We start from the raw sequence: 26,541 nt of genomic DNA, 5'->3' as shown, positions 1-26,541 counted from the left end.
GCCGGCATCACACGTCAATCACAGAAGTGCCGATATGCTATTGGCCGAACGCCTTTATCTAGCTTGATGGCACAGCTGGTTGGGATGGAAGGAAGTAGAGAAAACCCTGACTGAAAAAGTTACTGTGACACTGTAAGACCAATAGCATGTCTGGTTTATAGTGATGACTTCTGCTTATCTCAGCTCAAGTCACATCTTTCCAAATGTAAAAGTCGTTATTCCTTTGTATTTGTTATTTAATGAAACTGTACAGTAGATTATGTGACTCAATATTAATATATGTATACAGCGTGATGTTCTTACCTAAGGCTTCTGCGCGCGTTGCACGCATTCACGAATTAACATGGGTTTGGATTGCCCGCTATACGAGCAATCCGAGATACGAGCGTAGCCGCTGAACGGATTAAGTTCGTAACCCGGGGGCCCACTGTATATATATATATATATATATATATGAAAGTAGGTGAGGCTTCTTGCAGAACATTCCCAGAGAGAATGTTCTGCATGAAGCCAGGGGCTGATCACAAACGCCAATCAGCGAGTTAAGAAATAACTGATGATCATTGCCCCGACCACAAGATGGAGCAGTATGTCTATTTAAATACATTGTTTAATTGCTGTTCATATTTTTTATAGACCGTTTGCAATGGTTTAACAATCTTTGCATTATCCAAAATTGACAGTTGCACTGGCAAAGACACCAGTGACCTCAAAAAGGCATTCAAGAACTAGCCATACAAAGTAAAACTTAAGTTGCATAAAACAAAAACAACTTACGATAGAAATAATTCATGTAAAACTGTACTTTATTTCCTTATTTTATTTAATGGACAGCATGCAATAACATTGATCACGGTTGTTAATTTTTTATATCGTAACTAAATTACTTGATAGCTTCAGTTTAATAGTGCAACGTTATTGATGCTAGTGCAAACATTCCTATAACATTACAAAATGAATAGTAATAGTGGTATGAAGTTGCCCCTCAAAACATCCATACCTATAAATTGTGGAACAGATCAATTACATCATTGGTCGCTCAGGAAGGTATGACATTACAGCCGATCCTCGATCTCGCATAAAATGGCAATTATCAGCCGATCAAGCTCAAGCCGATCAACTTGATGTGAAGACTAAACACCTTGAATTAGGGTCATAGGTGCCATCATATGACGGAGCTTCAAGTTTTGAGTTCATTCAACATTTTTAAAGTAGATGTGATGACAGTCACTGGCCGCCCAGGTTGTCTAAATTATAAATACAGTCGATCCACTCTATTCATCTGGGATCGAGGCTGAGACTGACTGCACATAACTAATTTCTGCAGAATTTTGCATCATTAGGTAGAAAACTCAACATTCATTTTAAAATGTCAATTTCTGCTACAGATACCCAAAGGAGATGAACTTCAAAATGGTTTCATTCTCTCATTTAACCACTAAATGGCACTAAATTCTACACACTTAATTTTTAAGTGTGATTGGAATTTCCTGTAATAATAATTTAAAACATAAACTTAACGCAGACTATGATCACAAAACAATTGAATAAACACCTATAAACAGGATTTTGTTTTAAAAGTGACCCCGGGCTACTATGTGAAATTATCAGCCGTTGACAGCATCCGTACTGCAGGCAGTATTTTGTGATGGAACGGAAAAAAATAAATAAAATAATTTATTTTGCATTTACAGAAAAATCATAAATAAGCAATTTCAGTATTTCTGTGGCTAACGGCGGATAGGTTCCCCCACAAATGTGACTCTCCACTGACTCTATATTAAACCCAAATTTATATATCAAACCACGCTCTCAGGCTATGAGTTGCTGACGATTACTTGCACCAACTTGGGCGCGTTCTTTCCACTCGATTTCCACAGTAAGGCTGACAAGTCTTGTTTTTCAATGTAAGACCTCACGAGGAACCTCTGCGTTTCTCAAAATCACCACAATTTCCCAAGCCACTCTTTGACGGTGGGACTTTTTCAGTGGAAACAATGACAGCGATCTGCTCAGCTCACTGGCTTGCTTCGCTACAATCGTAATCAGTCCGTTGAACATGAAACTCATTCTGCCTGTGGTAGGTAGTTTACTTTTCACACAAGGTGCAGTGAGGAATGCACATAGCATATGTACAGTATGTCTGTATAAATGCACAGTCTCTATGAACAATCAGTGTTGGGTGACAGGCACATTTCTCATTTTGGCAAGCTGAGATTGTACTGTATACTCAAGTCATTTGGCCTTCTTACTCATTCTCTCAATTTCCAATGTGGTCCTTCCTGCCAGTGTGAAAGTATGACCATTGAAAGAAAAACGAAGAGAGCCCCTCCCATCATTAGTAGCGTTCCAGTGAAGGATTCATGTGCAGCCAAGCATTTGTAATGCATGTATGTCAGCACTTACAAATGTCATATAAAAATATGAAAAACTATACCTTTTCTTCTGTTTCCCAACAGAAGTCTGCTTGGTCAGTGAACTGGAAGACTTGAGTGCCTCAGTGGATATTCAGGACGTATACACGAAGATCAAGTGTAAAGTTGGCAGTTTCAACATTGACCACTACAGATGCAGGTGGAGTATTGTTTGCACAAACACGCATGCACCAATACCACATCTCGCTTTGCATATGTCGATGCATGGGGAAAGTAACAGTGGCCACTTAAAACCCAAGTAATAAAAATAACACCCCCGCAGTACCAATGCCAATAACACTTTTCTGTTCCCGTTCCACCTTCGTGAGGGGGACTTTTGGGACTATCGCCCCAGCGTCATGGTCTTTCCAGACAGCTTGAGACCAAAAAATTGGATGGATGATTTGACTCTGCTTTGGGCTGGCCCAAGTCTGACTCACAGAGCAGATGAGTTCAGTTAGGCCATCAGTCATTTTATTTGCGCCTGCGGTGTCTGAATTGATTCATAGAAACATTAACACGCTGGAGGAAAACCGATTGGCGTTGTTCCATGACATCCTAATATATAGTAATCTATCCAGAAGTCAGGTTGCGTTTGGAATTCTATGATTTACCTTCTCCACAGAACTGATCAAAGAACATCAAGCCGAGCAAACTGAAACTCTGACGAAATTACAGTATATTTGTAATTGCTGTTTTTCTTTCCGCACTTGCGTGTGTAGAACAGAATGGAATCTCTTTCTCCGTGAGCTGGTCCTCATCACATTTGCATCGTTGTTAGACTCCGTAATGTAAGAGTGCCCACTTTGTATGTGCCTGAGGTCCACTTAGCGGGAGGCGAGTTCCCCTTCCCTTAGTTTAAGAAGATACCAAACACACCTTCTCGGACCCCATGGACCATAATGTGTTTGCATGTGTGTTTCCAGTGTGCTTACATGCCTGTGTAAATATGTTCTTGGCTTTAAGTGCCTTCTCTTCTCGAGCCAGACAGTGAAGTGGAGGTGGAACCTCCTTGCCTTGAGTCCACAGTCATTTGCAATGATAACCGCCAACATGATAACAGAAAAGGATTCTGATATGCCAGATTTTGAAATGACCTTTGCTGGTTCCAATTGGGTTGTAATAATCGTGCGTGTTACTTATTGGCCAGAGGATGATTGAAACAACTGACTTGGCTTTACACATCAACACCAGACTCCCTTTTTTTCTGTATCCATTTAAGCTTGATTCCACCGGGCAAAATGTGTTCCATTAAATTTACTCCACAGCACCAAGCCAGGGCAATGTCAGTGGTGAGAAGTGCGTAGTTTTCCGGTGTTAAGGTGTCATGGGTGATTATATAATCTTACCTCTTGCTGCAGGTATTTGCCCGATTGCCACTAAGACTGGGCCAAGCTTAATGTTTCTGTAGACCTCCATGCTTTCCCAAGAAGATAATGGTTCAATTTTCACATTTTCCAGTTATTTCTGTTTAATCCACATTAATAAAGTCTGTTTAAACTAACCAGAGTTTTGGCTAGGAGCAGCGCTTCACAATGTAAGCCAGGTAACATCCGTGTCTGTTCTGGACAAAGTGGGGGCTCAATGGGCTCCTTGCCCACTGTAATCTCTATCCTCCACATATTCAAGAGAGCCCATTGGGATCAGAGTCCATTTTCATCATTCAGAGCAGATAATTGTTTGGTATTTCTGCGCCCAACCCACTTCATGTGTATGCAGTGAGTGGGTTAGTTTAAATTAAACCTGACACAAAAAATGTCACATCTGGCTCTTGATGTCTTACTGCTGGAAAATAGTAAAATAGTTACCACAGGTCAGTCTTGCCACAAAGCCTAATTTTGATGAAACGTTGAGAAGAACGGCGGGATAGTGGAGTGAGAATTGACTCTCAGAATAATAGCAACATATAGTTGGAGTTTTCAGACACTTTGTTTTTTTTTACATGACAAGAAAGGGGCTTTAGAGGATACAGTAAAGCAATGTTTGAAATGTATTTGTACTCACACTTTTGTAATATGACTCTTAAGCGATTTGAAAAATAATCAAAAGCAGTTGGATGTCAACTGTATTGCCTCAAAGTACTGTTAAAAGCACGATTCAGTTCACAATCCCAAGGAGGACTCGTGCGTGAGTCTATCTTAGTATATTGCTACAATTGGCTATCGATAACCAGTATTATTCATGTTTGGTGATTTTTTTTTTTTTTTTTTTTTTTTTATTTTGCCTAAGTGGAAAGATCTCTCAAAATGTGTATGCCATTTCTCAGTAACTACTTGAAAACAAAAAACAAAAAAAGTTACAAGATGATCATTTTTTAGTCAGTCACATACAGTATGTGTTCACATACCCTGATTCAAAAGCAGGCCACCTGGTTTGAAAAGAGAAATCCTGATGGCTATACCAAATGGAAACAAATGAGGAGAAGGCAATGTTTATCTTCATTTTAATGGCTTCATTGTGCATTTTTTCTTTACAGGTGCTCTCTGTTTCTGTATGCCACAGCAATAATTGGATGCCAGAAGGAATATCTGGATTTCATATCATTTGTTTATCTTGTCTTGGTTAATGCCTTTGAGGACCATTGCTGTTAAATTGCTATCCCATTTGCAATTACATACCTACATGCACACCTCACGTCTCTTGATTTGTTTATCCCTAAGATAGTTTATAAGTTCTCCCATTAAAGAGATATTATCAAACTGTGTCACAGTTGTCTAATTAATTCCAGATGCCCCATTATAACCTGGTAATGTGTGTGTCTCCAGGCCAGGTCAAGGCTGGCACTCTGGGCTTTATGAAGGAGTCCTTCTGCAGTGCAAGGAGACAGCTGTGGTGAGGCCTCTGCCTGTCCCAGAGCAGCCCAGCATTAGGCCTCCGTATAATGTGTCGCTGCCGTTCTGCTGCTCTTAATCACGGTTCTGATTATCTGCTCATGCTGGACAGACAGGAAATGACACCATGATTCTGGCTGTGACTCAGAGTGGCCAGATATGTTGCATTGAGATACACCCTAAGAAAAAAAATAACAGTCTGACATGACATGAAGACTACGGCATCCCCTGTCTCTCCAGTGGTTCTGATTGTCTTCATAATTAAGTGGATAGAATCTGGTGACATGGGCCTCCATTCTCTTGTTGATTTAAACTAATACTGTATATGGTCTTATACTGTTACAATATGCTATATCTGACAAAAATACTTCCAAAGTCCTCGTGCACTCATGTTTATTTTGGCTTTAAAGTGCCTTATGAAAAAAAAACAAACAAAAAAAACAATTGGACAATTGCGTTTGTATTATAATATTATAGTCTTTCTGTTACGGTGTATGACCATGTCACAGTATTTCTGCTGTTTCAAAATTGCGCAATTTCCCTTGGTTTTGCTGAATAACTCTCGTTTTCTCCAATCATCCAAAGGACACAGCTTCAATGAACTTGAGTCATCGTCTCTGTAATACCGTTTTCTGCATTTCATTCCAAGCACACAGACTTATATTTCCTCCCATTCCTGCTCTCTCTGTCCCCTTGTGCACCTATTGTGTCTTTCCTCACCTCCAGTATGGAGGAGGGTGTTCGGCAGAGCTGTGGAGGAGTGGTCCTCTCTTGCACTGACAAGCTGAACAGGCGCACTGTGTTGGTTCGACCGGTCAGCAAGCAAGATTCTTTCAGCCAATTCTCTGGCTTTTTCCCTCCTGTAAGAATATGTCTCCTCTCCTTTGTAGCTTTCTTTGCTATGCCTCATCTGTAGTGCTTTAGGTTCTGTGCCTTCCTCAAAGATGTTTTGGCAAGCAGTGCTTGGAGAGTTTGACTTTAAACGTGCCAGCTGTAAAGAATATTGTAAGCTCTCCCACTTAATTCAAATCAATCACATATGATTCTTAAGGGATAGAACACTTGAGATGGAAAGACACTCTGAGGAATGAATTTTTTTTTTTTGCTTCAATTTTTGTAATGCCTCTTCCAAAGATCGCATCATTGCATGTTTTGTGCTATTGTAATTTAACTTTTTTTTGTTAAATTCAATGTGACAAGTACGCATTTATTTAAACTTAGATTCCCATACATTGACTTGACGATGGTTTGGGTACATTTCTGGGGTTTTAGCAAAGTTGTCTTGGAATTGTCTTTTCCCCTTTATCAAATTGCATAAAGTATACCACCAAAAAAAAAAAAAACTTTTCTGATTCCATATTATCAAATTATTTTATCAGCTCTTTACCTACCAGACTTTGTAGCATTGCAACCCAGGTTTCTATCCCAATAGTAACCTTAGGATTTTGTAGTCCATTATTTAAAATATGTAATGTCCATTTCATTTTGGCCCATTAGTCAGTAGTATATTTAGTTACTATTGGTTGTAATGTAATTACTTAGACATTCCAGAGTGCTATTGCAGTAATTTTTTTTTTCCCTTCTTGCACCACTGATCAGACGGCAGCCAAGGTCTTGGAAGGCTCTCACCAGCAACATGGATTTTTGTCCATTACCTACACACAGGCTGTCACCAAAAATGTTCGTCATAAACTCGTCACACGGCCTGAGCGGCCAGCGCGGACCACTACCACAACTGGTCAGAGGATTAGTGCTGATCCACTAGCAGATGGTTCTCCTCAGTACCTGAGAGAAATCCTTCTGACAGCTCAGCCGTTTGATGTTGTACTGTCCTGTTCTTTGTTAACTACTGTATTTGGAATATTCCAGGTAAGAAAAAGTTAATAGTGCAAGCTATCAAATCTATTGTTCTTTCAACATCATGTTGACAACATTTGGAATCATTCCAATTTTTAGACGACAGTACCAAGACGCTACAAAGACCGTGGGAAGTCAGCAGGGCAACCAATGAGGAGCCACACATTGACCTCTCGGTGTTTGCCTCTCATCTACATCAACACCAACCTGATCAGGATTTTCTGTCCAAGAACATCTCACAAAGCTACTATACCCGGTAACAGTCATTTTGAAGACATACTAATTTTGGATACTTCCCAAGACTTATACAGCTGCCCATTGTGTGTCAACAGCTCTCCATGCAAATAAAGAAGACACCTTGGTGTTAAAGTTGGGTTCCCTTAGCATGGCTCCTCAGGCTGATAATCCCCTCACGCGCACAGTCCTACGCAAAGACCTCTACCAGTAAGATTAGCCCTTTATTCCCCTCATGTAGAACATGGCTTGATATCGCCTTGCCGAAATAAGTAGGGGTGCTCCTGAAAAAAATGTTGCATGAATGGCAGCACACGTTGCACGAAAACCTGTATGTACTTTTCAGCATGACTGGTCAATATGTTACCTAACCATGCCAAGGGCACTAACACCATCACATTTGCTGTCTTTTGAATGTTGCATGGACATTTTTCTTTTTCCTTGGGCCCAGGGACACCATGACCAGATATATCCCCCCAATAACTAAGAAATGTAGACTCATCAGGCCACATCACACATTCACGATTTGTGTCAGTCCATCTCAGATGACGGCCTGTGGCATTTTTGGGTGTTGCTGGTATCTTGCTTTTGCTTAAATTAGTAGAGTTGAGCTTGCAATTTGTATATGACAAACTGTTAACTGACATAGTTTTCTGAAGTCTTCCTGACGCCACATTATATTATCCTATACACAGTGGTGCCTGTTTTTCATACAGTGCCACCTGAAGGGTTAGAGAGCTTGACTATCTGTCCTGGTTTTTGGCCTTGCTACTTCCGTCCAATGATATCTACAGATTATTTTGATGATATCACAGATCCTAGTTGTATATTATGAAATCCCCAAATTCCTTTCAGTTGTATTTGATAATGCACATGTCCACAAAGTGATGAAACGCAACACATCCTTGCTTATGAACAACTGACCTTTCGGCACTGCTCCTTTGAACCTAATCATGACACTCACCTAAAGCCAATTCACCTGTTGTCGTCTCAGCTTTTATGGAGTGTGTTGCAGTCATCTGATTCAAATAAGAGAAGACTATTATCTTAATCAGTATGATCATTCACTATCTTGTCTTTGTAGTCTATCTGAATTAATATACAGTGTTAAGTGATTTACAAATCATTGCATTGTGTTTTCAAATACATTTCACACAATGTTCCAGCATCATTGGAACTGGGCTTTGCATTTACACTTCACACAATGTTCCAGCATTATTGGAATGGGCTTTGTGTTTGAGAAAAAGTATTCTATTAGTTGAGTGGTGCTTTAGTGTTATGTGAACGTATGGCGTAAACATTGGTGACATACTATAAAATTAAAGTCCAACAGGCTTAGTGTGGTTTATTGTCAAGTGTAGTAACAGTATACAACCTGTCGTTAGGTAAATATTCTTAGGGTACCACGTGACGAAATAGTGTCTCGTGAGTGTTTCCTCTCATTTATATACTGTATTTCACAATACAGCTGGTGGCTGCTCCACATAACAATTAAGCTGCATCAGCAGTGACAAAGCCCAATGAAAGACATCTTTAGGGTCTACACAGTGTCTTGCCAGCTCAAACAAAAGACTCATATGGCTGAAAGCTGCTGGCTGGGAAAATCTGAACTTCTGAAGGGAATATCTCTGCACAAAACATATTTCCCTGCTATAGGCAGCGTTGAGTATCTGGATTGTGTCACAGCTGCCTGGAAACCACAGCCCCACATTGTGTCTGTGAAAAAGCATTTGTTTGAATGGGCAGATATGTTGCTGGCAAACATATGTAATGTGGGGATAAAAGTGATGCCTAATGCTTTGCGCAGCTGCAAGTAAGATGTGGGCTGACACACGACGTAATGTGGAGGAAAAAAAGGATAGATGACAACGCTTGCTTCAGCCAGCGGGAATGTCTTAAAAAGGGAAAATGCAAGCAGCAGGCTGGCAGAGATAGTCTATGCTCAGGAGCATGCCTGCCAACCTGAAACAGATATGGAGAAGAGCACGCATGGTATTGATCAGTTACCATCGCTACTGTTTTTACTATCTCAAGTTAAGTTCCTTCCAATCCTTCAACCCAGTTTCATAGGGGGTAATGTATGTTTTATGTTTGTTTTTCAGGAATGTTTGTTCGGCATATACTTTGGTTCCACAGAAATGTGTTGACTGTGTTGTTATCTTGTCAGATGATGACTGATGAGCTTGTAAACATGAAAGTAATCTGGTAAAGGAAAAAAAGTGTTCCTCCCCTCTAAAAGCCTTGCAATTCCATCCTAGCTTGGCCTGAAAAGATCTGCTTCTAGTAGTTTGAGGCTCTGTGGCTGTTTCCACCTCTCCTCAAATGATGAATGATGGGCTCGAACAAATCTCCACCCTGACCTAAACACACAATTGACCGACGGCTTCTATAGCGCTTACAGTAAATGTATAACAAACTCACTAAAGTGCACACAACATGCATACTGCTGTGCATTTACTGTAATGTCTGCACCACATACTGCACATATTCAAGATTCATGTTTGCAACCACTCTACCCGATACCACAACCAGTGAGCATGTGTGTATGCATGTGTGCAAACAAACCACATTTGGAGTCACCACTTCCCTTTCTGAAACGAACCAAGAAAATGTGTCAAGCTACTTTATCCGAATGTTTTTCTTTTTCTTGTTCTAAACAAGCATTATCTTACTTATTGCCTTCCTCGGTCACGTCTGAACATCATTTCAGCACAGTCGTTTCACTACCAAGAATGCATGGGTTTTATCTGTGCCGCATCATGCTATATATTTGCTCCCCCAAGTCACATAACGTAAGTCACAGTTGATGGGCTGTGATCATGTAAACATGTGCGTGTTTACAAACTATAACCATATGTGGCTGCTAACGGCACATTAAGTGCCAGTAGCCATTTGCTGTAACTCCGTATGAAGCGCACCTTTAATTACATTCGTTGACATAACCGAATGACTAATCCGAGCTACAGCTATGGTGTTATTGTCTCCCGCACGTGAAATTGGTTAGGATGTCTAACGCAGGGCTTGATTATAATGCCACCCTGGGAGACAAGAGGCCGGCAAAGGCTAAGGAGAGAGCTGGTGTGTAAACATTCTGACAGAGCCGATCTAGATGAGGGCCCACTAATGCTATCTCCAACTTCCATTTCAACCTGAACGTTTTCACCGCACTTCAGCCTCTCCAAAGAAGGCTAAATAAATCTGTGTCTGTAGAACTGCTGGCCCAAATTGGTCTTCACTACGCGGTTCATTTGGTAGCAGTTTACAGTTTCATTTGATCATGTGATGTTGAATAGAGTTTCCATAAAAGAGGAGGTCCCCAGCGGCTTCTCTGCTAAGCAGGAATTATTACACAGGCCTCAAGGCTTCCCCTTTTTCTTCCCTCTCCATCTTTGAGCTTACAAGGCCGCTGTCAATTTACACAGCTGAAATCATTTTCCTGTCTTGAAAAATTGTGTTCATGAGTGCTGGTCTGAGGAACGTCCAGCATGCATTCAACCCTAACTTTCTTGTGGTTTGGAATTTTTGTAAAATCCGAGGTCTTTAACTCCCCACCTTTGTACATGTTTTTTTTCTACTTTAATTAATTTTGTTTTCCCCTCTTAGAACACCCAATTGAAATCGTGTTGGGCCACAAGATTTAATGACAGGCCATATAAATGACCATGAAGATGGCCGCGACTTTTCAGTTATATGGTGTCAGATATCTAGAGTTGACATACAAAATGCACTGTGAGTGGGGTTCTAACGAACTTTGTGTTCTCTTTGCTGTCCATTGCTTTTTGATCATATACAGTGGGATTTCAAATTCCAGACATCATTTGTCCCGAGGAGCTGGGCAGCTTAAGGCCACATTATAACTGTCGTAACTAGTACAACAGTCCAACAAAGTTCATTCTGTTGTACTGTATATTACGCCATAGAAAGCACTGATTCTCCAGGGAAAACCCAAGGTTTTCAGACAAATATTTTAGGGTGTACTCATTGATGTTGAGTACTGTATTTGTGTATGTATTTGTGTCTTCGCCGTCCTGCACATTTCCCGACAACTCCTAAATGACACAGCTCTAGATTCCATCACATCCCCCGTTACCTCATGGTCTGTCTGAAAGAGAGCAAGGAAGCATCCCACAGTGCCTCAAAATATGTTTTGTTATTTTGTTTTGATTGGTGCACATGTCTGTGTTTCCATGGTAACCGAAAAGAAAGGTTGCTGTTGCCACTGCTGTGTCAGGAAAAAGAGAGAGCAAAGCCAAAATAGTGCGCTGAATATAAAGAAAGTATTTCAGTCTTCTTGTGTCCTTCACTTTTCAATGTATATTGTTTACATTTACTCCTTGCTAAACTTTCCCAGTCCATATTATTTTCCTGAACGTTCCTGTACCCAGTAAACAATTTTGAAAATTCAGGATTATTCATCCTTAACCACTTATATTGGCCCCAGGGTAGATATTTACAAGCAAGGCCTGTTCACCTTTACTTTTAGTATTTTTTTCACATGCTCACCAATGCCCATCATTTATAACATTTTTTGCCCTCCTTCCATGAAAATCTTTACGTCACTGTCATTTTTTTCCCATATGGAACTCCGGTCACTCTTAAACAGCTTACTAATGTTTTCTCTTGATGTCTAAATATGAATTGTGCTTTCCTTTTTCCTATCTTTCCAGTGTATCCTTAACTGGTCCCTATCCTAGTACGTATATTGTGATAAACTAGCCAATCTCTTTTTTTTTCCCCTTTGTATGCTAGATCTAAACATTAAAAACAGCTGTTGATAGGTGATGTTCAGGGTGCATGTAATATATGAGTAAATGTTATTCTTGAGAAGTTACTGAAATACCAGTAATCAGTGACCAAATCATTAATAACTACACCATGGGCATTTTGCAGCCATTTGCCTTTAGTAGTTGCCTTTCATTCATTACGCTGTACTCCTAGATCAACTAAAGTATATTTAAAGCGTATTTACTTATTTCTGTTTATTTGCATGTTGTTGTTAGTTTCTGGTGTAGAAAAACAAATGTGATTTGGACAACTGCACATCTAGATATTAATGGATATATCGCTTGCAATGTTCATGCAAAGGTCAGATTTAGGAATTAAATCGGAATTGGGTCATTGGCAGTGTTTTCGACACACCTGTTGCACCCTCAACAAGGCAATGAGATACAGGTATTTGTCAAATACAACAGTTGTTTATTTTAATTTTCTAAATGGAATACAGTTCTTTTTGTAAGGTCTCGACTGCCTACCCTGTGTCCACACTCATCTTTCTTTTGCTCATGAAATCCAGAATTCCCAGAAAGTGACTCATTAGATGGTTCAGTGCACCCTTGCTTCATCACTTTAGTCTGCTGCCAAATTTTCCCATTTGTTTACACCAGCAAAATGTGTGTCAACTCTGCTGCACTGCTACAGTAGAAAAGCACTTTTAGGCCACACACGGTGACAACCCGGCCCCTCATTTATGTACAATGATTTTAAAGTTGTTTTAAAATATTTCTGGGCTTCTGAGAAATCTAATAATTACTTTAAGGCCTCTCAAGGTAGACTGTATGGTTCCAGTCTTGAAACAAAGGTGTTTTGTTTTGTTTGTTTAAATCATGTTTAAAAAATCAACATAAAACGTATGGCATATTTTACTTGTTTATAAGTCTAGGATACTTGAAAAGTTAGTTAAAAGTGTCCCACTTCCGTTTCCACCAATATATACCACTGGGACTGTATATCTCGTAGACCAGTGGTCCCTAACCTTTTGATCACCGCGTCCCGGTCAACGCCTGAGATTTAGACTGGGGGGGGGGGGGGGGGGGGGGGGGGGGGGGGGGGTGCTAAATATTGTGCTGACAATGCTGCGCTATGGTTAGCTTAGCACAGTAACTACGTTTCAACAGCTGTTAAGTGAAGCAAACGCTGCACATACCAGTTGTCCCAAGTTCTCGCTTCCGCCTTTTGACAAGCCAGGTGAGTATGGCGTTATATTTGTGCCACAATTACGCGAGCGCGGAAAAAAAATTTGAGCGTTGAAAATAAAACTGAGCGAACGAAAACAGATTTTGAGCGCAGAAAAAAAGTTCTTAAAAAGAAGTTTCTCGCTCAAAATTCCTTTTTGCTCGCTCGCAATAGCATTCTCGCGCTCAACATCTCGCTCTCGCTCGCGATACTCCTCCCTCCCTCGCTCAACATCGAGCTCTCGCTCGCTCGAGTCGTCCTCTGCGCTCGCTCAGTTCTGCTCACGTGTTACGTTTGTGCCACAAAACCAGCCAATCAGAGCTTGTAAAAGCACATAGATTGACAGCTTGGTAACCAAGCGAGAGAGGGCTATCCCGAGCAAGCAAAAAGGAATTTTGAGCGAGCAATTTCTTTTTCTGTGTTCAAACTCCATCGGCGCGCGCTCAAACTCTTATCATTACGCGCTCAATAGTTTTTTTCTTGCTCTCAAAATCTGTTTTCGCTCGCTCAGTTTGATTTTCTCCGCTCAAATTTTTTTTTTCGCATGCTCGTAATTGTGGCACAAATATAACGCCATAGGTGAGGGCTCTTGCTTGGCTCTATTTCGTATTGAAAGCTCAGCTGGCCGTGTTGGATAACTGCGGGTGACCGCAAAGGGGCTACCATTCCACCATCATAAGTATGTAATTAATCGTTGGGATGCTGCAGCGTGAATCCAACTCACTTAATTATTAATCAGAGAGAGCGGTAAAGAGACAACTAAACAGACTTATGATCCTTTGACAATTGGCACATCAAATGTGTGAGTAAAGCCACAATTAATTGATATGTACCTTTCAAAACGGTCATGCAAATGAGACATTGCTGTGTGCAATAGCTTGACTACACTAACAGTGTGATTATGTAGTGCAATGAGATAAGATGCCTCACTATTGTAATGCCTTTAAATTTTGCTCTTTTACGTTTTACGCTTTTAGTTAATCAGTATCTGTTTCTCTTTTCTTTAAGATCTCTGGGTTTGATTGGTAGCTTTCTGAAATTTACAGAGGATACAGTGAACATGGTGTTTAGTGTGTAAACTGATCTCAATAAATGAAACAATGGCATTGAGTGTTCCAGAGAACATTGTTTTTGGAACTAATTCTATGAAAGAAGAACACAGGAAACCAGAAAAAATATTTGTGGTTTTGAACTTTGATCTGTGAGCTACAGTACCTTTCCATCTTTATTTAATAAAGACAACCACTCACAATGAGGCTATCATTCTTTTTAAGGGTGTACTCCACACTGTCTAGACTGACCGCTCGTCATCCCTTTTTCTGTCTAACATCGGGCCCTAAAAGTGATTTGCTGAAAGTAATAAGAGCTATTAAAATTGGCAATTCCTTGGCATCAGATAAACTCCGACTCATGTATCATACTGTGTCTTAATCATCTTTCGCTGTTCTTCTAATTCCACTTAACCCTCATCTTAAAGTTGTTCCGCAACTCCGCGTTGTCCTACCCAGCAGTCCGTATGTAAGCAGGGAGCTGTATACAGGGTCTTGTGTTGTGGTGTCTGCTGACTTCTGTGTACAGCTTGTGGTTCATTCCTTAAATATCTGTGGCCTCTCTGATGTTATTCTCAGGCTCCTTAGCGCTATGATATGGTTGCAGTGTAACATTTGTATTCCCTGCTGAATTGCAGACATTTGGTGAGATTAGGAAACAAAGTCTCTTCTGCAAGGGACACACCTTTGAACGATTGTGATGGACTCTGTGAAGAAAAGGGGAAAACTTCGGTTTCGGAATGCACCGCAGACAAATTAAACAAATAAACCACATTAAACTAGTTTTCATTCTTTTTGGTAGGATTTGTTGGTCTTGGAGCTTTAGCCACAGTTTTTCCTTAGTCTGTGGTCCTGTAATTACTTTTGTAAGATTTGGAATTTTTGATTGACCAAAGAAGATTGATTCTTGTCATTCTCATGACACGCTGATCTTTTCTGTAATCACATAGGAGGGGGCAGAGGTTTTCTTTAGATTATCGCTTGACTGATAATGTAGTAAAACATTTAAAACAAGAATAACAGTCAGTAGGCGAGCCCTTCTTCAAGGTTGAACTATAACAAAAAACAAACATTTTAGAGCCCCGTATTTGCGTTGATGTTCTCACTACATTGATGTTCTGACTATATTGTGGTGAACTACATTTTGTCTAATCAGCATTGTGCTCTCACAATAACAATAACAAAGAACATAACAGGGATGTCTGTGCTATGAACAGGCAGTTAACACCTGGTGAAACAAAATAGTTTTATACAGCTGTGGACAAAAATGTTGCTCTGTTAATTAAATAATATGGTTGCTTAAATAACTTGGAAACGTATGTTAACCTGCAAAAATCATACATTGCTAGTGCAAGTGGGGTTCGGTGTGCTCAGTCAGTAAGTAAACCTGAAAAAAAAAAGATGCCCCAACAAATTTCATGAGGCCGTTTATTAAAATGATTGGAAAATATTGGTTAATTTTCCGCATTTGTTCGAAATCATTCCTCCTTGTCCATTACTCCGTAACTCATTCAGTGACTATTGTGTGTTTTTCTTTCATTAAAGAATCGGTTTCAACAACAGTGTTTCCAATGGGGTTTTTGTTTGTTTCTTTTGTTTTGTTTGTTTTCTCAGCAGTGGTTCAGGCATTACAGGGAGCTTGATGTGGTTGATGCCCCAAACAAGGATGGATTTACTTGGCGGTGTCATATCAATGAGAGCACACAGTAGAGATAAAATTGTGTCTGTGTGTGTGTGTGTGTGTGTGTGTGGGGGGGGGGGGGGGGGGGGGGGGGGTAATAAAGCAAGGTACAGTGGACCCGCGGGGTACGTTTTTAGGTAATTTTTAGGTATTTTTGTTTGGTGTTTTAAAACCTGACAAAAGGAGACACATTTAAAAATGCTCCTTGTTTTCGCAGTAAATGGTAGAGTAAATGTGTAGAACGAAGGCAAGTTCACACGGAGTTGAGGATGCAATGGACGGCAGGGAGTGCTCAAAAATAACAATTTACCTTAATATTGCACAAATAAAAACAAACGTCAAAAAGCAGTATGCAAAGTAACAAACCAAAACCAGGAATAAGCTGCAAACTAAAACCAGACCAGGTTCATTTTATGGTATGACCTCCTACTGTCCTTGTTTAGGACGTGCACAAGGTGACAAGACCCCATCTGCAAGCTTCCCGGAAACCTCTCTTGTGTTTTGGCATGTCGCTGTCGGTCAGGCTGGGCTGCGCGTTGACAGATGTCAGTGGGTTGACCACTCAGCTGTGCTAGGCTCATTAAATGGCCCGATCCAGGGGTTGAACGCTTGGCCACTGGACTGTGACCTCAGTGGCCTCGTCTGTGGATGCGAGTGTATCGACTTCATCCTGAAGCAGGATATGAGGCTCTAAGAATATACCCTATCACAAACTAGGAAGCCCAACTGCAAAATGTGATACACACATTCTCTTGTCACAGTTTGATGTGTGCACACAGCGGATATAGTGTGTGCATATTATTTTTGTGCTTGTGTGTCAGTGTGTGTTGTCAAACCCCAGCCTTGCATATTATGGTGTTTTTGTTCTTTTTCTCGCTGCGCATGACATGTTGACATTCTGGCATCCTGTGGTTGGTTTGAAGCTGTCAGGGAGCCTCTGACTGGTAAACCACACAGCATATCGCACACCAGGTGGTCGGCAGTACGTCGCCGCTAATTTCTTTTTCGGAAGATTTACCTTGAAATATCAGAAAGCGAGTAATTCATCAATATACAAAGCAAAGTCTTCCAATACACAGTTCAGAGGTGTTCACATGGAAACATTCTCGTTTAAGCTTGAAAGTGTGCGTGCGGTCAGTAGTTACCTGACATCTACACAGTAGAACATCACATCAAAGAAAGACAATTGAAAGGCTGAAGGAGGAAAAAAAAAGATATCAACCTCAAAAAGAAGGAATGTGCAGATGCTTTTAAATGTCCATGTGTGAAGCCACAAGCGTAGCTCTGGGAAACCACTGCGAATCCAATGGTAATTGTCTAATGCTTGTGTAATGAGAGGCATATTACAACCCCAGGAGGTCCAACAGAACTCTAAAGAACCAGAAGCTGTGCTCAGAACTTTTTTGTTGCGCCAAGTCCTTAAGGGGGGTATTGGACATTTACATTATTCGTGGCCCACTTCCTTTCTACTGTAGTATACATGTCAGAGAAAATGTGGACGTCTGGCTGGAAAAATGACTGCATTGCACGCATGTTCGTTAAATTACGTTTATTTACAATTCTTAGCCAGATGCAACTCGATCATTTACATGAATATACTGATAAAAGTTTTAAGCAGAGCAGTAAATATATATTATTGTATTATTAGTATTATATTTGAGCTTTTGGACAATGTCCACATTTATGGAAATTTTATACATGTATTACAACATATCAAAGACTTAAAAAGACAGCTGAACCAGATCCAGAAGAAAGTTCATTTCCAACAAATATCGTATAAATTGCTCAGACATATGCAACTTAGTCATTCTCATTAATATATTGTAAAAGCTTGAAGCAAAGCAGTATAACATATATCATTGAATTATTAGTAGTTTCTTTCAAGAGTTTGGAGAATGTATGTGCGCATGTATGGAAAATCTACACATATATTACTCACTATCGAAGCGTTCTAAAGACAGTTGGACTAGCTCCAGAAAAAAGTTCATTTCCAACTAATAACATTAATCACATAGACATATGAAGTGGATTCAAACCCCAGATTGGAATAGAGAACTCAATTGAAATCAGATGTTTTTAGTGTTCGAACATCCGTCCATCCATCTTCTATAGCCGCATATCCTCACGAAGGTCGCAGGCTTGCTGGTGCCTATCCCAGCTGGCTTCCAACAGTAGGCAGAGGACACGCTGAACTGGTTGCCAGCCAGTTGTAGGGTACACAGAGACAAACAACCATTCATGCACCCAATCACAACTAAGGACAATTAACTATGTCAAATACACCGGCCATGCATGTTTTTGGAGTGTGGGAGGAAGCCGGAGTGCCCAGAGAGAACCCGCGCGGGCTCAGGGAGAACATGCAAACTTTCCACTGGAAGGCCGGATTGAAAATGGATAGATGCTTATCGTTATAAAATACATAAAAATAAGTAAAGTAAAATAACTTCTCTTTTGGTCCCCTAAATTTGTTCCTTAAAGTGCATGAAATTATTAGAAATGATTAATTTTTAGTTTATTCATGAAACGCATATTTTGCACTGAATACATAAGATACTCAAAATACATAAATTGCCAGTATCTAATTTTTACTTAACTTTAGAAAATGGATGGATGGACTGCATGTAATCATTAAAAGTGGCTTATTCTATTTTGGTACATTAAATGCATATTTTGTATTGAGCACAAAATCAGACACTCGAAATACATCAATGAATTACCTAAAAAAATAAAAGAAATACAAGACTGTAGAATAGAACAGGGACCAAAAGAATAGAACAGGGACCAAAGATAAATGTCTGGTAATGGCTCAGATGGTGACAAGCTCTCTTTGTGAACTTCCTCTTCAAGGATTTTACCTGCCCTTAGTAGTAGCATGAGGAAGCTAGATGCTAATGCTAAAGTGCACGCTAGTTTCAATGCTCCACAAAATCATCTTGCAAGCCAGATTAAACGTCCTTGCGGGCTGAATTTGGAGACCTTACCATACGTTTGATATCCCTGACTGACTGATAAAAAAAATCAAGATTTGATATTTTGGCCTTAAAAAGTGCAACTCATTTTTAAAGGGGAGAATGCAATGACCTTTTTTGCCATTTCACCTTTTGAATGAACTTGTCAGGATCTTAAATTTGGGCTAATAAAAGACAATTTGTTATACATGTGAATTTTACTGTCTATCACATCTTAAAAAAAGAGAAAAACACCAGTACTAATAAATGAAACTTAAATTTTTACCTACATAAAATGTCAAAAAGGAAATAAAATTAACAACCTGGCAGGTAATATACCATTTTACAGACTGGTTCATTAGGGGGAAAAACAAACTATTGGATTGTTTAAACAATCAGGTTACATGCATAATTTCTAAGAAAAAAAACAATGTGAACACCGGGGACATTGCGTAAAACCTGAATATATATATATATATATATATATATATATATATATATATATATATATATATATATATATATATATATATATATATATATATATATATATCCTATCACAACATGACCCTGTGATAGACTTCTGCTGTGAGATGTGACTTAAATGTCAGGAAAAGCATACTAGAGCATCAGAACTTTTTGCAGCTTAATGAAAAGCACATTATTTGGTGGCAGGTGTATGCGGACTCCCATCTCATCTAAATGTGGACGTAACGGTTAATACAGAACATGTAACAGTAAATACAAACACAGCCACACCCCCGCTTCTTAAAGGGTGTGCACATTGAGCAATCACATTATCTCAGTTATTTCTTCTTCCCCACTCAAAATTACTATTTTTTTACTTGACCTGTAAAGTTTATAAATCATATTGCTTGTTAAACAAAAGTGTTCAAATGATTTGTCTATGCAATTCTTTTGCCCACAAAATGCTGGTATTTGAACAGAGATATGTACAGTTTTGATATGCTGTGTGTGGCTCAATTATATCCACACATATATCTTTGTGTGTGTATGTGCGCACATGTGAGAATGTGTGTCCATTGTAGAATTGAATGAACCACAGAGGGAAATGTGAAGCCGCCACATGGGCATTTCTACCGCGGTGGTCCGCTTTCTTCTCTCCATAGCATACCCAACGTGCGCACATACACTACAGCCCGCCAGTCAGCAAGCAAACCCCCTCAATTTATTACCACCCAGTTCCAGTTTCACCCATGTAATCAGAGAAAAAAATTAACTCAAGTGCAAATGCTTTGCTGTGTACGACATGTGCATGTTGTAAAAAAATGTCTGATTGTTGTCTCACTCTCCATCCATTGTCAGAAAAAGTGAATGCAGGGTTGAAAGTATCACACTTTACTTTTCAATCAAGGTTTTTTTTTCTTTCCACATGCAGCTGGTAATGAGATCGGCATTTGTCTTGTAAAGAGGTATTATGCTTTGAAATTTGACAGCGAGACCGGTTGAAAAGTTTGTAGGCTTAAACAAAATACATGCACCTCTTATACAAATGACTGACACGGATTATTACAGCCCACACCCTTTGAAAATGTGAATTTAAGTAGTGAGGTATTGTTGTAATTTTTTTGGGGGGTGGGGGCGGTGGGGCATATTTTTCCCCCGATTTATTTATTTATTTTGTGGTACAATAATAAAGTGTAAATGCACATCTAGAGTAGGTGTAGGTGGCCATGGAGCTTTCATATAATTACGATTTCAATTTCAATTATTTCAAAACATTTCTTTGGCAAACTTCGAAAATATGTTGAAGCTATTGTTGTAAATGGATCTTGGAGTGATTTTTATTCATTAAGCAGGGTGAGGATGTGGAGAAGAGCAACCATTTTGCAAAGATCTGGATGAATGCAAATGTGTCCAGTCTTGTTAATGCATACTATTTGATCCAAATCTTGTGTTGGAGCACACTTTACTGTGCGAGTTAGAAAGTTCTGAATGGTCAGCGACTGGAACTGTACAGTGTTCTGTATATGGACACAGAGACACTGTCCTAACATCTGGGAACACTTATTAATATAAAACCAGTCCAAATGTTTTTTTTTGTTTTTTTTTTAAATCTATACATGCTTTTATTTCTTCTTCTTCCTCAATTAATTTCTTTTATTCTCTGTCCAACTAAAACAAGTCGAGTTCACCTTCAGTTGCCTGCTTTGTATTACTCTTCGTGGTGCAGTCATTATTATGTATCTTATGTGACCACCCCCTATCCCCACTTCTCTGCAGGATGCTCTTGAACATTTTCTACATGTTCTTAACCTCCCGTTTTATTTGGACTCCTCTTTGCTGTCACTTTTTGGTCAGATCACAGGATGCTGTAGAGCATTTCCTGCCACCCTGGCTGCAGGAAAGAAGCAAAAAATGGCCCCGTTTGATGTGCCATCTCCTCTAATGCTTTGCACCTGGAATGTGCTCTGCACACATTTTCTGTTCAACAGAAGCACTTACATTACATCCTTCTTTCCTATCCAATGCTACAAAGTTGTCATGGCTCTTATTACAGTCTTTTGCTATTCAATATCCACTCATGATTGGTGCCATTTAAGATAAGGCTTTGGTATACACACACAGTGTCATATATTTTTTGTCTAAATACAGACTGAGGCTCAGGAGTATTAGTTCTGTCATGACTAATATTTGACTGACTTATTGTGTCCATAAAAAAATTCCTGGTGCATGTAACTGTTTGGGCTGAACCGATTTAAATGCTGTTAGGGGCCACTTATTTTCACTTGTTTTAAATTTTTGTTTTTTTATTTTGTTATGGGGTGGCACAGTGGAAGACTGTTAGCACATTTAAGTCACAGTTCCGAGGTCCTTGCATGTTCTCCTCGTGCCGGTATTGGTTTTCTCCGGGCACTAGGGCTTCATCACAAATTCCAAAAATTTGCAGAGGTGTATTGCACACTCTAAATTGTCCTCAGGTGGCATTGTGAGTGTGAATGATAGTTTGCCTTTGAGTGCCCTGTGATTGACTGGCAACCAGTTCAGGGTGTCATTTGCGTACTGCCCGAAGATGGCTGGAATAGGCACCAGCACGCCAGCGACACTGGTGAGGATAAGCGGCTAAAGAAAATGGGTGGACAAATAGATTTGTAATTGTCCACACAGGTTTACTTGTTGTGGATTTCAGCTTTTTTTGTAGTACTGCTGCATCAGTCTTTTTTTTTCTTTTTAAAGAACACTTTGCACGGTGTTTCTTTCTCAGAAGTTATTTTAAATTTCTGTTCTTTTCTATTGCAACATTAACAGCAAAAATTATTGCAATCATGAAATACAAGACCTCACTCTGGGTGTGTTTGCCTCACATGGGTACAAAATGGGTACAGATGGGTACAGAGATGCATTTCATATGTGTATAAACATTGGATGTATATCAACTGCATTATGGATGTTCAGGTTGCGTTTGTCCGAAATGATGATATCATCAAATATATTGTATTCAAGAAAAAAAATCTGCCCTATAGTGTGAATGTAGCTTTGCTTTTCTCCTTGCAGAATTTAAACCTGAAGACAAAGAAACTTCCATTAAAAGTTGAAGAAGACATGACCACGAAGGACCTACTGTTTTTGCTATCAAATTCCATGTTTTTCCATCTTCTCAGCTAAGCCGATAGAACACAGCATACTCATCAAATATGGCTGTTATTCTTCAGATTTGTGTTTAGGGAAAAGGATACCTCTATCCAAAGAAGGATGAGGCCTTGATATTTATTCTCTCTGGTTTAAACAGTTGTCAGAATTCAATAATTGTTGTAAAGTGTGGAATCTACTTCAAAGTGCTTCACCAACCGGCCCTCTCTTTTGACAGATACAAATGACTATATTCAGAAATGGTCTTGAAAGGATTATCTGGATTGTGATCCAGAATTGTACTTCATGAGCACTTATTTTCACTACCCGATACGAAAGAAGCATCTTGATTTGCTTAGCACAAATTCATAAGCGGTCAGAATAAGGTTAAGTAACAAAATTGCAACTTACCAAATAAGCTTACCAATTATTCAGTGTCGCACTCACCAATGTTGGCTGGTGACTTTGGGGGGCACATGCTATCAAATGACAACAAAAGACAGTTGGAAATATTCCTAAGTAAGTTGTAAATGTAGGCCCAGTCTTCTGATAGTGTTTGGGCCTGCGAAGGAGGCCTTGAAGTCGCTGAAGGCGCACTAGTGGATTACAGTATTGTCTATTAATAAAGAACACTTGTGGGGAGGAGAAAAAAAAAAAAAAGTTGCCATAATGGTTTCCCAGTTCCCTCAATGTGATTGTTTAGGAGATAGTTGGTTTTCAAACTGCCCGACTTTCAAGATGATTGCTAAACATGAATTCCATATAATATACAATGGGTGAATTCAAACGAAACATGCGATGGTTGCATATGGGTTGTCTGCCACTCGGATGTTCCGGATGAGCCAAACATGTTAAACGGGCCATCACGGTGAGCACGTCTGCCAGTGTTTAGAGTACCACATCCGACACCAACTGTGTGTAGAACAGCATCACTTCCCTGACATGTAAATCGTGAGGGCGGTAAATGACTTATGTTGGAAAAAAAATGCAAACACTGATTTTGTGTTGTATACAGCTGCAGTGTAAACAGGGCCTCACTGTCTGGTTGAAGTCACGTTTGACTTTCGTGAGGGAGGTTTAAGTTTGAATGTTGGACGCGAGTTTAGATGAGTCATACCGAGCAAGATTGTCATGAACATCTGCCAACGTATCAAATCTAAATCATGGAAGAGGATGATTGCACTTTCTCTTTATCATGTGTCAGCCTATTTAAGGGGAAAACACACTTGACTTAAAATACTAACAATTAAAGTCCTTTACTTCTGCCAAGTGTGACACATTTGGAGGTGCTTGTTGTTTTTGCGTTTTCAAAATATTGTTTTCGTTGTGACTGGGTTTCATCCATGTTGAAGTCATCGAAAATTAATTAGGAGAAACTGTGACTGATGAGGCTCTTTTTTTTTTCTTTATTATTTTGCTGACCTTATATTCCACCACATCGTTTTGCCCCCTCATACTGAGGTTTGGTAAGCATTGTAATTTAAGTGATTTAATTACCATAATCGGTGGATGCAGCTTCACAGCTATTTGATCAGTTGACTGGGGTTATAAATCCAACGCTCACCAGTTGTAGAATGTCTGGCTGTTCAAAACAGTCAGGGAGGGAAATTAACCTACTAAATAACTGCAAAGCCTATGAATCATGCCGCTTATGAATTCCCCTTCAACATTCACACTTGCCGAGTGGGAGTCAAAGAAAATTGATGGAGAAGCCACTGTGCAGTGTAATGCTTTGACAGAGCTGCTGGGTGCCAATAAGCATTTGCTGGCTGCACTTTGAGATGCCGTGGAACAGCACCAGAGCCTCAAGCGGTGGAGATGCAAATCACTGAAAACAAAATTAAAACAATCTTTAAGTTAGGCACAATCAAATCTAGTGATAATTGATGACAGTATACCAAGGTTTTGGGACATAGAAAATTCTGCTTGCGAGTGTGAATCTGCTGACTTAATTCTAATTTACTAATTTACTGTATTTTCCGCACTATAAGGCACACCTAAAAGCCTTATTTTTTTTAAAAAGCGCTTATAATCCAGTGTGCCTTATATATGGATCAATATTGAGATTGGGATTCATAGATGGGGAATGATTTGATAAAGTAAGCTTTACCTGTTTCTTTTGTGTGTTTACAGTTGAACAAGGTTGCTCATATTGACATTAAGTTATTATGCTATTGAGAATTTAGCATCATTATTAGAGTTATTATTGTTATTACTTTGAGTATTACTATATTGTGATGGCTCTGGAGGAAAAGTTCCCTGATATACAGTAAATGTTGCACTATATAACATGTTATACCTTGCTGTTAAAAGAGAAACTGTCACGGAAATACTAATAAATTAAAACATAAGACAGTTGTTTATTCATTTTGGGAGTGAATGGAGTTGTCAGAATGCTGGTTTGTAATCTACTAATAAAGTTTGACTGTTTTTGTGAGCCATTTGTAAAAAAATGGGTTCTGAAACTTCAATAAGAGCTTCCTGGCAGAATATTTAAAGAATATTTTACGGTGGCAGATGGGGGCAACCACGCTGCAGCCGGCAGAACGCTACAACCCATTTTCCCTGGTCATAAAAGTTGCAACCAGCACTGGGACCAGATTCAAATAAAGCAGAACATAAACGATGGCAGCTATATCTCTGTTAGAGAAAATAAACGACCGGAGACACATTTTTGCTGTTGTATATCAAAATTCTCAAAATTCTTGGGTGTCTTAAGAGACATTTTTCCTGGGAGCGTTGCAACAGAATTGGAAATGGTATAATATCAGAAGCATCCAATTTTGAAAGTTCCACTTTACAGGAACACTCTTGAAATGGAATATCTCGATTTTAACTTTGCTAAATTACTTGAGAAAAGGAAAGGGTGAACTTTCTATTTTTGTACAAAAACAGAGGAGCTCATCTTTCCGAAATGCACGCATTGGCTCACTGCCTTGCCTCGGTGAAGAAGTGCAAGAAGACATGAATTGCTTGTGATTGCTTGGGAAACGGAGTAAAAAACAGGTCCGGGAATGTGGGTTCAGGTTGTGGGTTTCGGAGTGACAAGACCCAGAAGCTGGCAGTACACCGGTGCTTCCTGTAGCGTTGGCCGGGGGCAGAAGTTAGGGAAAGGGGTCTGGTATGGATGCGAGTTGCACGACAAGTGTGTGAGCAGGCGCGTGCGTGTGTGGGTGTGCGCTCCCCCGTAGGATCGCCCCAGTTGGGAGTGTTTTAACACAGCTCACTGCTCCCACCCTCCAACCATCAGGCCGTGAGCCTCAACCAGATCCCACTGTGGTTTATTTTACAACCTTGAACCACAGTTAGCCTTCAAAACCTCAGCATGGTAATCAGGCCGTCCCAGGATCCCACTTTTAACAAGCCTTTTTACTTATTTACAATATGAATTGCTGTACAATATAATTTGCTGCAATATTCTCAAGGTATTCAACTGTATTTTCCTAGCAATTATTTCTCCGCTGTCATACAAATATATAGTCCGTGTCTGGATTTGATTTTTGAAGTCATTGTTTTCCCACATTTTAGGCTCCCACTTAAATTTACAACATGCAGCAGCGGAGTTTGCCTGCATGTGTGTTTGCCATTTATTGGCAGCCAGGCATCATCTAACGCTACACTGAATCCATCAGGTCCCTCCTTTAATTCTATCAACTTATGATCTTTAATCTGCAACACCTCTATCATCAATACTCCCAGAAGTCTTCTCAATGAGACAAATCAAGATGAATGTTCTGTCAACCAAGCACAGACCCAAAAACTATCAAGACTTGGAATGTAGGGCGTAACTAATTTTCGCTTTTACATTGTTTTTCTTCATATCTTGTGTTGAGGGGAATTTATACCATATGTATTTTGTGTTATACCATATGTATTTTGTGATGGCGCACCTGTGGATTTGCTGGTCCTTTATTTAACATATTGCCAGTGCTCACATTGGTAGTGTTTGACTTTTCTGCCAAAATAATTGGGAACAAGCGGCCT

At 39.7% G+C, this 26,541-nt stretch overlaps 1 protein-coding gene across 1 annotated transcript in view; it reads left to right on the top strand.

Moving 5' to 3' along the window:
• vps13b (vacuolar protein sorting 13 homolog B) overlaps positions 1-26,541 on the top strand; it is a 298,582-nt gene that overhangs the window by 159,132 nt on the left and 112,909 nt on the right. Inside the window, exons 27-31 of the mRNA XM_088410037.1 lie at positions 2,460-2,574; positions 5,972-6,107; positions 6,845-7,114; positions 7,202-7,358; positions 7,435-7,546. Of these exons, the coding sequence (XP_088266163.1) occupies positions 2,460-2,574; positions 5,972-6,107; positions 6,845-7,114; positions 7,202-7,358; positions 7,435-7,546 (790 nt within the window). The remainder of the gene's footprint in view (positions 1-2,459; positions 2,575-5,971; positions 6,108-6,844; positions 7,115-7,201; positions 7,359-7,434; positions 7,547-26,541) is intronic.

The sequence above is a fragment of the Hippichthys cyanospilos genome, chromosome 3 (assembly GCF_059441005.1).
Source record: "Hippichthys cyanospilos isolate Australia breed blue-spotted pipefish chromosome 3, RoL_Hcya_1.0, whole genome shotgun sequence".
Classification (NCBI taxonomy): Eukaryota; Metazoa; Chordata; class Actinopteri; order Syngnathiformes; family Syngnathidae; genus Hippichthys; species Hippichthys cyanospilos.
This window is presented reverse-complemented; position numbering and strand designations above follow the sequence as displayed.